The sequence below is a fragment of the Chelon labrosus genome, assembly GCF_963514085.1.
Source record: "Chelon labrosus genome assembly, chromosome: 7".
Lineage (NCBI taxonomy): Eukaryota > Metazoa > Chordata > Actinopteri > Mugiliformes > Mugilidae > Chelon > Chelon labrosus.
This window is the reverse complement of record NC_140343.1, coordinates 19,789,818-19,805,661: the sequence shown is the minus strand read 5'-3', so window position 1 is coordinate 19,805,661 and position 15,844 is coordinate 19,789,818. Positions and strand designations below refer to the sequence as shown.

At 44.3% G+C, this 15,844-nt stretch overlaps 1 protein-coding gene across 2 annotated transcripts in view; it reads right to left on the bottom strand.

The window, feature by feature from the left end:
- lnx1 (ligand of numb-protein X 1) overlaps positions 1-15,302 on the bottom strand; it is a 31,392-nt gene extending 16,090 nt beyond the window's left edge. For both annotated transcript variants that reach the window (XM_084548686.1, XM_084548687.1), the window contains exons 1-2: positions 15,032-15,302; positions 9,311-9,826 (exon numbers count right to left, since the gene is read on the bottom strand). In XM_084548686.1, coding sequence (XP_084404812.1) covers positions 9,311-9,765 — 455 coding nt within the window. In that variant the 5' untranslated portion in view covers positions 9,766-9,826; positions 15,032-15,302. The remainder of the gene's footprint in view (positions 1-9,310; positions 9,827-15,031) is intronic.
- Positions 15,303-15,844: the final 542 nt, after the last annotated feature.

The following is a 15,844-nucleotide window of genomic DNA, read 5'->3' as shown; positions in this document are numbered from 1 at the left end:
ATCACAGAGAATCCCCACCAGGCTGCTGTCCCACACATCGCTCTTGGCGCCTTTTAGCCTATATTTCTCTCTCTACGCCACGCTAGCCCTTGGCAGTGTCCTGGTTTCTCTGCCCCCACGTGACGCGGTACAACTGCCTGGAACGCAGCCAGCGCTGGTCAGTCCAACCCAAAGCCCTGGCAGTCAGCGGGGCACCGTTCACGTGAGAGGTTAACTCCACACAGCTCTCCACTCTGCTGTCAGTTCCACTCTGTTAGCTGCCTGTTTTGCGGGCCACTCAGATGGAACGCCTCCTACAGATTAGCCTGCCGGAGACAGGAGGCGCACGAAAATATTCCATGTTAAACACGTCAAGCCTCAGAAGCCGTAGACGGGGGCCCAGACTTTGAGCCAGTCAGGGGCAAAGGTTAACAGACACCCGTTTTCACAATACGCTCATCCTATAAGAAAGTAGGGCAGTTGATGTAAATGATTCAGCACAGACATGGAAGGGTGTTGCACTGCGGAAACATATAACACCTATTTTGGTTTATTAAAATGCTTTTCTAATGAAATACCAAACTCATATTGAAGCCTTCTCTGCACTCTGACACTTCTCCGGTGCGCTGTCTTTCTGCTCCAACAGAGACTCATCTGAGAGGAAGCTCCGCTAAAGTAAACACTCTGACCTGCAACTGATTCTTTCTCATGAATAAAGGAGCGCATACATATTTCATCTGTTCTTTCGTGGCTGTGTATTTACACAGGCACTGTGCATGCCTCAATTATACGCCATCAGATGTGTGTTTTCGCGTGTTGTTTAGCACATATTCGTTTTATGTGTAGCATAATGTGAGACTTATGCATTAGTCTGTTTGTTTCTCAGCATGGTGTCCTCTACATGTGTCCTTGCCCCGTGTTTGCTTTCATGTTTGATTGTGATGCTGCTTGCAGACTTTGTCTTCCCATGCATACGAATGGTCCCATGATGGATTCCCTGGATACGCTTCATGTTGGATCGCATGAAAAGAAATAATTAAGCTGGTTTAATGTTATCTCTTTTGGAGAGCAGTGCGAGTTGTTCAAGAGGGTAGGCAGAGGGCTCTTAGCCTGATTTTTTTTTTTTATCTCTCAGCCACTCTCCCTCTGGTCTTCACTGTATTTCTGGCCTGTCAGATACAATGAGACAGGGGGAGCTGCCTGACTACAAAACAGGGATTAATATTTAATCCAAACAAATCACTCTAATTAGTGAAGCCTGCCCCACACTTGACGCGGACACGAGTCCAAAGAGGGCGCGGCGTGGCGTGCTGCCTCTGACTCGAGGTTGACCCCGTATAAAAAAAAAAAATGACTCGTATTGCTGGGATCCAGCGAGTGTGCTGCGGACGGGTGGCTGATCCTGTTAGGATGCGTCCATGCTGAAGACGTCCGGAGCACTGGGAGCGCGCTCAGCTCGTGGTGATCAAACACCTCCTAGATGAGGGCTGAAAGGACGGAAGCTAAGCTAATCATAGTGTTTAAGACGTCTCAGCCTAGGCTCAGAAATGAACGGAGATTAATCATTAATGCTCTACAGAACTGCACTGTGATTATCAGGGGAGGCCAAGTGGGCTGGGGGAGGGAATCAGCTAGCTCTAATTGTGTGTGAGTGTGTGTGTATTAGGCGGTGAGGAGCAAACTGTCACAATCCAGTTTACTCCTGTATGTGATAGTGCTATGTTTTTATTGGCTGGTGCTGACAGAGTACAATGGCCGTGACCATATTAAGAGTTTCATCACAGACAAACGTTACCCCTACACACTGAGGGTAGCACAAGCTGCACAGTCTGTCTTGGAGGTGACGCACACACACTGATGTGTGAGTAAGACAGATTACAGCCACTCTCATTTTTTCCCACGCAATATAAACTCCATGCGGTAATCACATAAATTGAAAGACTTCGGGAAAAAAAAGAGGGAGCGATAGAAAGCGGAGGCAGGCTGAGGCGCAGGAGGCGCTGGAGGCTGCTCCTGTCAACAGTATGGATAAAGACAAATGGCGTGCCACTGCTCTCTAGCCAGGCAGAAAAACACCACGTCCGCGTTTGTCTGCTCCTGGTTTCTCTCTCTGTCATGTCATAATCAGCAAAAACCACCTGACTGTCACCAGCGCGGACACATTCTCCATCGCACACTGTCAATATCCCTCACTTAGTGGGTTCGGTGAGCATCAGAGAGAAATCGGGTGATTTCATTTACAGACAAGCCCTCAGTGGAAGGACCCACACAGTGGCTGCTCTGGGCGCCATCGCCATGGCAGCCGTATGTATGTCCAGATGGAAGGCAGGCCCAGGAAGTGACCTTATACCCCCCTGTCTCCTCTCATCTCCCCTCTACTCTGCTGCTGCTGCTCCTCCCATCCTTTCAGTATATAAACAAATGTGAGGACTTTATCTCTCGTAAAATTTGCCAATATCACTCTTCATCCCCCTTCTCCCCTGTCCTCTCGTCTTTCGCATCCAATTCTGTCCAACTCGGTATCTGACCAAGCTAAAGCCCCACTCAGTGAAAAGAGAGCGTACAATGAAATAGGGGATTTGTGAGGCGCTCCATTGTTCCATGTGTTCATGGAGTATTATGGGACGTTTCCGTTAGAGTGGAGAAAGGAGCAGTAGCACAGCTCAGGGACACAGAGCTGCTGAATGTAGTCAACATGAACTCCCACACAAGGAGAGTCTGGGGGCCAATATAGAGCACAGTTCAGAGGGAGAGGAGAGACAGTGCAATGTTAAGTGTAAACGAGCAAAAAGACAACTGGTTTAAATTAAATGTTGGCCGGCTTTTAAACAAATGAACCGGTCATTCCTTTAGGTGAATTTGCAAGAAGAAGAATTTGCCACTTTTCATCAAAACAAGCAATTTAAAGATGTCAGCGTGAGCTCTGAGAAACTGTTGGCAGGTCTAGCTGTTGTTGACATGCTTTACAATTAATATTAATCACAAAAATAGCTGACCAGTCTGTCAGTGAAGGGAAAGAATAATGTTGACACACAGATAAGGAGTCTGTGTTAATGGAGACGTAACAGATGCAATATTAAAGACACAAAATAGCGTGTGCCAACAGGTGTGTTTTTTTTATACATCACGAGCAACTCTAAGTGCATATGGATTTGTTTCGTATGAGATATAATGAAGATAGCGTTTCCATTAAGGATTGTGTAGCGTGTATTGACCAGATGCGAACCGAGAGCAGGCACTCATGAATTTTTAACGCTGAGGTGAAGACTGTTCCACAAACAAACACGCCATAGTAACGATGATCCATATGCTCGAATAGACTCAACATACATACACGCAAAGTGTTTAAAGTCTACAACTGTGATCAAAGGAGCGCTGACATTTTGCCCCAGTCAATACACATTCCCACATGCTACTAAAGAGGGAGACAGGGAGAAAGGGAGAGATGCCATGGTGCAGTGCTGCTCTGTAGCATCCAAACTGTCCTGGACAGCAGAGCCCCGACCTGCTGGCTCTGCTGCATCCCAGGGCCACAGCAACCAGTGACCAAAGCATCAGAGAAACAATCGGCCGGTCATGACTTCACGACACAGAGGAACACTCTGACTCTTATCACGTGATGATCCAAATGTAAACACTGCAAGTGACACCAAGACACGCCGGAAGACGCTGCACGGACAAACAAAACAAATGGCTGATGAAAGTGAAAGGAATGCACAGGGACAGCATGGTCTGTTGATGGAGGGTGGTGGGGGTGGGGTGGGGATGCTGGTGGAAAGGATGCAGGGGGAGGCTGAGAGCCGTACTCACAGTTCAGAATAGAGGATGTGCAGGTTACCCAAATTGTCTGTGTAGTTGGCCGGGCTGAGCCAGGGCAGAACCAGCAGCAACAGAGCCTTCATGGTCACCGCTCAGCTCTTTTTTCCTCTCTTCTCCCCCCACTCTCTTCCCCCTCCTGTCCTCTCCGCTCCTCTCTGAACTGTAGATGTCTTCTCTCCGATTCCCCCCCTCCTCCTCCTCCTCCTCCACCTCCAATACTCCAAACCTGGCCGTGCTGACCCCCTCTCCTTCGCCTGCCTACCTTCCTTCCTTCTGCAGAGATGCTCTCAGACCCTGAATTAAACCTCCACTCCCTACCTTTTCAGCCTCTCTCTTCCCCTCTTCTCTACTTCTGTCTGTGTGACTTTCTTCCTCTGCCTCAGGCTGGCTGCCTGGTCATCTCAGCTGCAGAGGCAAACGGGCCAGTTGCCAGAGGTTGAAGACGGAGCGCAGCAGGAGGAAGAAGAAGAAGAAGCAGCAGCAGCGGCAGTAGCAGGTGCACAGAAGTCCCGTTATGGCACAAGAGGAAGAGGAGAAAGTGCAAGAAGAAGAGGAAGGAGACCCATACTAAGGTGGCACATTTGGAATACAATTTGAGATGTGCAGCCCCTTAATCTGCTCTGGGCACTGGTGAGTTGTAAGAGGATTTGCGCTCGAATGCGCGTGTGTGCATGTCTGTCTCCCTCTGTGTGTGCGTGTTTGTGTGTGCGTGTGTATGTCAGGGAGAACGGCGCAGGCTGTGACTTATACTGCAGCAGAAACGACTGAGGGAGGGGGGATGGAGCGGACCAAAAACCAGACAGGACGGGGGGAGAGGTACCTGGTGTTGCTGTGATTGGCTCTGCCATCTCCACGAGTGCGCACACACGCACACGCTCAGACATGTATACATACACGTACAACCTCTGCATTCACCTCCCCCCTGCCTGCACACACACAGGCCAGCAAAGGGGAGGGTAGGGGGAGGGATTGAATATGTTGCCTTCCAAACCCTCACCCCTCTTCTCCAATGATGGACTATTCCCAGTGCAGCAGATTGGTCTGATCGCTCAAAAGAATCTGCCTACATGTGTGGGGAGAGAAAAAAAACAAAAAAAAAACACAGAGCATGACCAAAACACACCGGTAAATCAATATTCTCTGCAGAGATGGAAGCTTGTTATTCTGCCTGACGTGAATGAGAATGATGGGCAAAACAAAACAAGGGGAGGATTTGGAATAGGTCTTCACTGATCCACTGCCCAAGTAAACATTTCATTCATCCAGCCACTCATTCAGTCACTCATTCAATCAATTTTGCAATACACAAGGAGAGAGGGGAAGATAAAGGTGGCCAGGTAATCGACACAATCGCAAAGGTTAAACCCATCTGTCACCACCACATGTTGAGCGGGACTGTGCAGGGATCGCTGGAAACTGAAGTGACTCGGGGTAGAGGTGTGTGTTGACGGACTGTGTTAGGTGTTTTCTGACGGCAGCCAGCATTGACTTGAAGGTGTGGTTTCATTTGAAATGCAGATACGTTTCAGCTGCTGATGCCAATGTACACGCTTTATCCTTTACTGTGTCTTTCATCGCCCCGTGGTAAAGGCAGAGCAAGAAGGAGAGATGATGAGGACAACTTTGAATATAAAACACTGCACAGCATCTCATCTGTTTTCATTCCGTCCTGTCTCGATCCAACCTGCAGTCCCCTTTCCTGTATTATTTATTTGGCTGTTCCACTCACGCCAAGCCTGTTTTTCTTTGTATCTTCTAAAATTATAAACATCTTCTTTCTCTTTTCCCTTCCCACTGCGTATTTACCTCTTCTTACCTTTTTCTCTCAGTGTTATCCAATTTTCATAGCGCTGAGCCGTCTGCTACCCTCAAGAAAGACACTTAACTGGTGTAAATACCCTGTCTGAATGAATATTTCATGGATGGAGGTAGGGTGGTTACAGGCTGAATTTGTCTGTGTGTGTGCATCTGTGTGTTAATGCATGCATGCGTGCATACTGAGGCATAAGTTGTCCTGCGGTATTTGAACAGTGCGCACGGCAACGAGACCACAGGGCACGCAGGAAATGGAAAAGTAATTGGATTGTGACAGGATGCAGTTTGTGAACAGAAGCCAGTCTGCCCCACAGGAGTCATTTCATACACTTCCACATTAACTTACACTCACAAAAACAGCATCCCAACGTACACATACTCTCGCTCTCATTACTGTTTTTCATTTCCCGCTCACAGGAGCCAATTCCTCATACTGACAAGAAGTCAGTGTTCCCCCCCAATAAACAGTATATACAACACATTTAATCATATTCTTGAAATTCTGCTTTAGAAAGACAACCTAACAATTGTGGAAAGAAAATAAAGGAATTATTTGGACATACATTACCATGGTTGACATGAAGAGAAAGGGATTGACACACTGGAAATGACTAGGTGGAATAAGACTCATAAAGGCTGTCCATCTTTATCCTAGCCCCCATTAATATTGTCTTTTTGCTAGTTTGGGGAAATGAATAATGTGGAATCACTGATGTATTTCTGCACGCTAAAAGTGTGGCAGCTGAAGAAGCTGGAGGTGCAGTAATATAGCCCTAAAGTGGTTCAAATGTTAGAGATAATGAAGAGAAAAACTTGGTTTTGATTAAAAAAAACAAAAAACAAAACAAAACAAAAAAACAGGCACAATCCTGTCTGTTTTAAAAAGAAAACAGAGACAATTCTTTTGGATTTATCTTCTTATTTGGGGCCTTTGTAATATGTTTGCAACAATCAACTAACTTAGTATGTTGTTTCAACCACAGGCCACTTCTTAAGGTCACACGTCGGCAGGAGAAGCCGTTTTAAGGTGTGACAGGTCGCATTCCACATTATTTATTCCACAAAAAAACACCTAAACACACCTAAAAACATATCGCTGACTCAGTCAGAGGAGTGAACAGAATCCGCACCCATTAACTGCGCTAGGACTCATAGGTCTAAAGATTGAATTGTACAGTATGTGTCTGTGCTCTGAATATCTACTCGATCATGTATGGGGTCTGCTCAGTTTCTTTATACGTGTAGTTTTTCGCCCACGTGCTTTTCGAACCCGATTCATGACTAGAGCTAAATGTTTAGAAGCATAGGACTGCATGGCGTATTGTTGATACTCTCTGCAACCTAACGTTACCCATAACACCCCTCTCTGGGCAGGTCCATACAGGTTTGCTTACCCTCTTGTCACTATGGCTTTGAATATAAATAGACCATATCTGCTTCTCCCTGTCTCAGTCCGTATCTGTATCTCTAATACAAACAAGGTCACACTCAGATGTAACTGGCACATTTAGACACAGACAGAATAAAATTAGAGGGCATGCCAGAATTCCTTTCCCATCAAGCGCTTATGCAAGCTTTGAAGAACTCCTCGGTGAGCTTAAGAATTGTACTAAAAAAAATAAAAACAAGGTCGTTTCAAACAAAGAAGAGGACAACATCGTCATCCTCAAGGCAGAGCATCGTTATACACAATACGCACATGAAAATCTGGATTAATTACTTTGACTAATGCTGAAAACATGAGAGTGAGAGGCATTCAAAGTGAGTCAACCAGTTCAAGCGCTGCAAACAGCAATGCACATGTAGCTGCCTGTAACTGGCTGAAAAAAAAAAAAAAAAAGAAGAAGAAAAAGAAAAGAAAAGAAAAGAAAATACCATGAGCTGAATTCTGAGCAAGCCCTTACAGGAAACAAAGCCAGCAAGAAATGCCGCTGCTCACATAGTTGAGATTGTCGTCTTGATTGTGGCGAATGTGTCCAGAATGGCAATTTCTTGCGCCAAAGGCCAATAAAGGTCACGAATGATTCGATTAACATGAAATCAGCTCGGACCAGATGGCGTGGCTGTCTCAGTTTTTTACAACCACTGACCCGCTGCTAGATTTTAACAGTTGTCTACTCCGCCATTGCTAGCACCAAAATACATCCAGAGGGAAGAGTAGTAGCTAGTCTGCTCTTTATCCCAATAATACCCATTAAATTCAAGGTTCAGTTAAATGTGAGATGGAAAATCTGACTCAACCAGGAAGCACAGGCGGCTTATCTCTCACTGCAGTGTATCATAGGTGCATCATGCACATCTGGAGAAAGAAACTAAATATAATGCATGCATAGATTCTGCAGAAGAAAACATCTTAGAATTCCACCGAATATTTCGATGCGCACTAAACTAATATGAACAGATCTGCTCGGTCACATCGTTCTCCAAATAAAATGATGAAATATATACTGTACAGTAGCTCCCTTGCACCAAACTATGATACAGTTTTCTAATCTGATATTCTATGCCATGGCCAAGGTCTGGTTCTGTCTGGGAACAAGAATGATTTGATGAAATTTACGGAAGTATCACCGTCTGGGTCCTAATTACTATTCTGTCATGGTTGCAAGACCTTTGCAGTCGTGGTTCAAATAATAACCGCTTGGTTAATTTTAGGGGGAAGCTTGTGGCCATGGTAAAAAGACACAGTTCATTAAGAAATCAGATGCAATTATTAGTCTCTGACATTTGGCTGACCCACTCAGCCACCCCAGCCTCCCCTGCCTGCAGACAATAATTACATCACATTATTAAGTTTGTTAAATCTGTTACAAACTCAGCAAACAATAGGTCAATAATATTAACCAGCAGAAACGGTTTGACCACAGACACATTTACTTCACAGAATATGGAGAAGCCTCACCACCAGACCACAATAGAAATGTTCAAATGGATATTTCACTTTCTCATCCTTGCACACAGTGTGTAGAGTCATCTCTCTGGACGTGGCCTCTCACCTCTACAGATAACTAACTATGGGAGAGCAGCTGAATCCTTCTGGGAGCCGGCCTCAGAGATCCACACCTCATTATAACTTTCACACTGCGAAGGAGGAGACTGGGGAAAATCTGACAGAAGGACAGAGTGGAAGAGACGTGTAAAGGGAGAAGAAGCATAAGAAATGAGGGTATGTGTGGGTGGTGGGGAAAAAGAGGGAGCAGGAAAGAAGGACCACAGCTTCTTTTTGGAGTTAAAGGAGTTTTAAGCAACTCGGGTCTCCAAGTTTAAATGCAAATGAATAGGAAACACTCTGCTGCCCGTGTGTGATGTGTGGCGAGATGCACTAATTATCCCAGCGGCCTTTGGGCTATGGGGATGTTAATGAGCATTAATGAAAATAGACCCAGACTGCAGGAATCCAAAGTAGCGCCTTTAATGATATATAAACAGAGGAGTTTAGATGAAAGCCTGGTTGGGGGAAGAACTGGAGCTGTGGGTTAATAACAGGCCGCGCAGGGCGGGATACTTGGAGTGTGTGTTTACTGCAGGTCACTGTAGTTTTTAGAAGAGAGCAAGGGTAAAAAAATAAAGAAAACTAATATCAGAAGGTAAAGAAAACTAATATCACAAAGCATGTTCTTATTTGTTTAATAAGAATACTGATTATGTCTTAGTTTCCTTAGTTTCAGTGGTGTAAACAGTGTTTCCTCCATCCTACCTGCTCTTGATGTGGTCTTCCAGTTCACCGCGAGGCAGTGTTTCAGTGCAATGGTCAGCGAAGGGGCAAGCCACAATCAGCTTGTCCAGCAGCTTGTGCACCAGCAGGCTGGGCTTCCTGCAGCTCTGCAGCATGAGGGGCGCACGGCACACGGGGCAAAAGTCACTCTCCAGCAGGAAGTTGGTGAGACACTCCTGGCAGTAGGTATGTCCGCAGGGCGTGTCCAAAGGCCTGATGAGCGGCTGCAGGCAGATGTGACAGACGAGGTCGTCGTCCACCTCGTCCTGGTAAAGGTACTCGTGGTTCTCTTCCAGCAGGTGACTGTGGCCGCACGACGCGCAAAGGTCAGGAGTCGGAGACAACACTTCATAGTGTGATGGGGAAAGGGGTGGGGCCGCTGCCTCAGCCATTGCCACGGCAACTTCTGGCTGTTCGCTCTCCTCTTGGATGCTCATTTTAGGACAGAACTTGGGATGTCATGTGGGATCAGGTAAGGTGGTCATTAGAAGGAAAGATCTGTGAAGAAAAGAAATCCAGTGTAAAAATACAACGGCATAAAAAGACCTCATTACAACTAATGTAATGAGATATTACTACTATATTATTACTTAATGTCTTGAGATAATTCATGGATAGGTTATGTGTTCTGTTTATTTGGATAATCTTAGTTTCTTTGTAAAACTATGAATTAAATTTACATATTTGTTGTTATTTTGTTTGGTGGAACTGGTGACAAATCATTGACGTCTGACATCTGATACTGGTTTCAGTAAGCATTCACAGGCTTTAACATTCAACAGCTAACTGAACATGATGGTATGTTTTGAATGTGAAACAGTAATAATTAATGTTTTAATAATTGTGCAAAATAAGTAGAAACTACAAACATCAACATCGAAAGAACTGTGAAAATGTGATTATTTTGAGGTATAAAGTAGCATTAAATTGACATAAAACACATCCAAATTAGACCTACGGCTCAGTATTTGAGTGATGTACTTTGCAACAGTGAAGAAAGAGAGACAACGGCCACGGTTAACATTTCAAGAAACCAGAGTTTGAAGCTATTCATGAGTTGTGTGAACGCTGAGATTCTCGCACACACACAAATGACTGCGGCGCGCGATGTGTGCAGCATTCCCCCAAAACTTTTGTCCCCTCCGCTTGTTTGATTTTCTCCACTGGCACGGAGAAGAGATATCGAGCTGGTGAGATTTCTTCTCTGGATGCGGGAGCGTCAATACTACTCATCTCAGCAGCAAGTGCAGGGACAGAAAGACACAGATAAGTCTCCGGCCCCCTGCACGGTGTGCTGCATGACAATAACACACCACTGTTAATCCACCGTGGCGTGCGACACATTTCCAAACATGCCAATTTATCTGTTTTTTTTTTTTTTTTCGTCCACACTGTGCTCAACGCTGCGAGTGTGCCAGTGATGGCGTCATATCCAGTACAGGCAGGCTCCTCGAGCACATGGACACAAACAGATGGGCTCAGTCAGGCACACGTCACCTTGGCAACAGAAATCTCGTTGGCGCTCAACTTGCTTTGTTTCTGGACCCACTGCTGGGTCTTGGCTGCTTAATTAAACACCAGATCTTATTAAAAAATACCAGCAACAAAACTTGTGTTTGGAGACCGCAAACAGAACACAAGCGCTAGTTCTATTTTAATTGTCAATTTCCGATGCACTCCCATGCCAAATAGTGTTCATATAATCCAAACAAAAAAACAGAGTCTGACGTGAATCCCCACGTACGAATATATACAGATCTGCCACGTGACCACCAGGTTGTGAAAACAAACAGGCTGACACCATTTATTTTTAGATAATCCGTATGAAGTTGTCGTGCGGCAGCCTTTGGAGTGTCTGGGAGGAGGAGGCTAATAAGTAGAGGCTGAGCTCTCTTAACAAAGATGAACTTTCCCTCCGAGAACTTGAGGTGACACGACTGATTCATCATACACTGTGGCACCTGTGGGCTGGCCTGATATATGGGGCACAGCACTCTCATCATTGCACGGGAAAAAACGACAGAGAGAAAAGAACAAGGGGAGAGACGGAGAGAAACCAAAATGGAAACGAATACATGAAAAAAAACACGACTCACGGTTAAAGAAAATGAAAAATGGAGACGCTTTGATACTCTCTCCAACAAAATATCCTTTAAGTGTGTTCTCTTCTCTTGGGGAACTGGTGTTACAAGAGAAACAGCAAGAACACGCAGTTCTGAAAAAACACAGACGTCCCATGGAAATTGTTGACTTTGAAATATTTGGACAAGCAAATACAGAATAATCCTCTTTGAAACGGTCCCTGCAAATTATCTTAAAAAGATGATACACTTGTAAAACACCAGAAGCAAAAGTATGCCTTCTTTCTCCATTATGTATTCAACAAACATATCAGTAGATGTAACATTCCTCTGTGGAAAAAGTAAGCGCGCCCCTGGCCTCAGAAAATGCAGCAATAGTTGTGCATAATTGTCCACGAGTCTCTGACATCGGCTCGCTGAGAATATTGACCGCTTTTCCATGCAATAGCAAGAGGGTCGAAGTTTTTCTTGCATTTAATGAGAATCTTTCTTCTTTATGACTCATTCCTGGAGGTTTTCTGGGGGTTCTGAGGATCCTTATCTTGTTGAAATGTCCACTTCCTGTTTAACTTTCAGACAAGCGGCCTCAAATTATCTTCAAGCACTCTTTGATATGATGAAGAATTCACAGATGAATCAGTGACTGCATTCTGCCGGGTCCCTGAAGCAACAGAGCAACCCCAAACTGTTACATTTTCGCAACCATACATCAAAGTTAATACGGGGATCTTTGTCTAAAAAGCTGTCTTTGGTCGCATTATTCCAGAAGTCCTAGTCTTTGCCTTTATGTTCACTGGAGAAAAACTGTAATATTGCACTTACATTCTTTTTGGACGGCACGCCTCCCATGCAAATTTGTGGAATCTGTTTTAGATTGTAGAATAATGAAGATAATTGATCCAAACAGTTAAAGAGTCATTCAATCCTGGGTTTCTCTGAGATCTCTTTTTTTTGCATCAGACTGTCTGCTCTTGGGCTGAATTTGCAATTTACCAATTTGCCAAATTGGTATGCAGGACATCTACACCACACAGAAGTGATCCTCCTTCCAGTAGAATGATTTACTTCAAATAACTGATGTTGGCACGATGACACCGCACGTTTCATTTGCAAAGAGAACAGCAGAGCCAAAACATCAGAGGTTTAAATGAGACAGGTCCCATCTGCCTCTGGCACCTAGTCTGGAATCTCAAATCCTGATTCGATTGATCTGATGGTTTGAGAAATGTCTTTCAATGTGACTTTTTTATATTAAATTGTGAAAATAACTTATAATTGTCCACTGAGTGCCAAAACGTGTCACTTGGCTGTAGCAAAAGGGCTCAGAAATCACTGCTCTCTAGTCTGAAAAGAACATGGATGATATCTCCAGCGCGCGAACAGCCTGTTTGGAATGAGGATCACACAAGCAACCATGCTTTCCTGCATACAAATACATGTTCCTACATGCAGAGACACACTGACGTATGCTGCTACACACCCTCTTCTATGGGCAAGCAGATTCAACAAGGACACACCCGTGCTGGAGGAGCATCGTCTCTCTCTTGCTCATTCCTAATCCCTCAAGTGACAGGACAATAAAGCCACCGCGGTCCTGTTGGACTGCTGCTTTTCTCTTGAGACAATACAAGAGAGCTGAGTGGCTGAACCCTCACTACATATCACTGATTTATTAATGACTACACTTGCAATCCAACATCCAGACAAGAGAAAGGTGAAGCTTTCAAGTCCCATAGTTCTTACTCAGTCTAAATTTCTCTTTCAGTTTTAATCTCAAAGTCAAAGAAAAGCTGTGTTTAGATTGTAAACACAACAGCACAGGTCAAAGTATTTCCTTTGTCAAGCCTCGGCTCAATAGGCTGTTCTGATCCTTTTCAACTATTAAGAGCTGGGAGAGTTGTTTGCTTACGATAGCCTTTAACTTCTTCCTCACACATTGCACATTTTATGTAAATAGGGCTGTTGATTCACTCTCCTTTGATCTGAGATGACTTGACGAGTTAATAATGACGCGAGCCTGCGCCAAGTCAGCTCCTTCTGCTGACAATTGAGTCTGAAAAACTACCCAGTGACAACGTAGGTTTATCTGCATCAGCATTCTCAGTCCCCAGTGATCTAGCATGTTGCTATGTACATGTCCACTCCTCATGTTCGACCAGAGAAATCAAATAATGTCTTATCAATCAAACAATACACACCCTAAGATTGATTTCTGCCAAATCAGATAAACTAGGGTGCAGAATGTACGTAAAACACAGCCTTCTTTCGCGCCGCTACCTCGTTAATCATTGCAGATTTAATTTGTGCTGCAACATAGTGACATAACCCCAACTCATGGCACTATGTAACTTTAAATGACTGGGAGTACACCTGCAGTCTCACATTGTCAAGGCCATAAATGTATCTGTGATTCACGTTAAGAAGAGACACACAATCAGAGTGTGCAGACACAATGAGTGGGAGGAAGACGTTGCACATGGTCAAATCAGTTAATCATTTGATCATAAGTACAATGATAACCTGCTGATATGAGCACAATAGTTGCACATAGGTCTATAAACCTCAGCCCCGTGCACAGATAAACACGAGACACCTTGGAGTTACAGGTACAAGGTGTATCTGTCGGATCCAACACGCATGGAATCCAACGCCGTCTGTTGTGTTCAGACACGTACCTGAAACACAGAAAAATTCCCGAAAGCAATTTTCTGCAAGCATCTTCTTTGGAACCGCACAAAACAACAAGCAGCACTTCAGTGTAATAGGACAAATTAGTGACCGTAACCTTTTGTAATATGACTCACCATGAGTCACACACATCTCTACATGTGTTGTGGGGAAACTCCAAAGAAAAATGAACAAAACAGAATGGTTGATTCAATGTTATGTTGGAAAAAATGTTTATGTCATAACACAATGTCAGAGAGGAGGATGTTGGCGAGAGTGAAGACCGTCTTGGACAGCTCCTCCCACCCACTCCACAACACACTGGCCAGGCTAAGGAGCACCTTCAGTAATAGACTTATCCTTCTGAAATGTACCACAGAATGTCACATTCCTGCCTGTGGCCATCAAACTTTATAACAGTTGGTCACTCTTAACTTTTAACACATCAGACTCTTTTCAATTTATTTGTAACCATTTTATCTCTGTATATTGTGAATACGAATGTGTGAATTTTATGCATCTTACATCTGATTTTTCAAAAATGTATATATTACTTTTTATTCCATGAGGTCAGTCTCCACAGTGACTCTGAGCCAGACCCGACACCTCAGTCAGGGAGAACAGCTGCAGGCAGATGTGAAGCTCTGCGAAGTGTTTCTAATATCAGAATGGCTGAGCAGGACAGTACAGACCGAACTGAACTCCCCCACACACAAAGGTTATAGAAACTACACATACAGCGTTAGTATAGTTATGATCTACGTCTCACTCACACGTAAAGTGAAGGTGAAACCATTCTCACAAACTGATCCAAATGACGTCCATGCAAATACCACAGGACAGGCACTGCAACAATGTTATACAACATTAAAGTCAGTCACAGTTTAACCACTGAAGCATTTTAGAAACCAACAACCGCACTTTGACTAAAACTTGAATGGGAAAGTATACTTACATGACTTCATTTGCGAAGTTCACTTTCTACACTGCAGTTCACCTGGACAGGTAAAGTCTCGCAGAGGGAGTAACATTAAACCATTCAGAGAGGAGGCGGAGGGGAAGGACAGGAGAGTTAAATGACTCCGCAAAAAGGACTTTGTCCCGGTCAGAGAGTCTGCCAATTGGCTGCCTGTTCTCAAGCAGAGAAACTTTACCCTGCTGCCGGTCTTTAGGGAATTCTTTCTCCCAAAGCAGGAAGGACTGCTCCTCTGCGAGCTCAGGACCTGCTTACCCCTAACAGGCCAAGGTGATCAGGAAGTAGCAGAGCTGAGGGCGGGGTTAGAGAAAAGGTAAACAAGGGGAACTGCCCAAACCTGCTTTATGGGTTCAGTAGAAGCTGGAGTCTCTTGTTGGACATAGGAAGCGGAAGATTAGATGGTTATATGAAAAGCAGCTGAAACATGTATCATGAAGAATCAAAACTACTTTTTACTAAAATGTTTAAATGGAAATCAAAAGGCCCCATTTTAAACACAATAAAGATTAAAGAATCAGCCAAATATTAGATTTTCACCGAAACATTTACTGAAAGAAGAGGCACAGTGCCCTGCTCTTTAATAGAAGCCCATAATCTGAGTAAATGACATGTTTCAAATTTAGATAATGTGCAGCGAGGATTCAAACATGTGTACAATACACACACTGTGATGCTTGTTACTTGTACAGGGCTTTGTTTTTTGTTGTGGCTTCTCTTTGACAATAGCCACTTATATAAAGCCGTGCGCATGACTCCGGCTTTGTACAAGAACTGCAGTTATCCTCGTTTTCA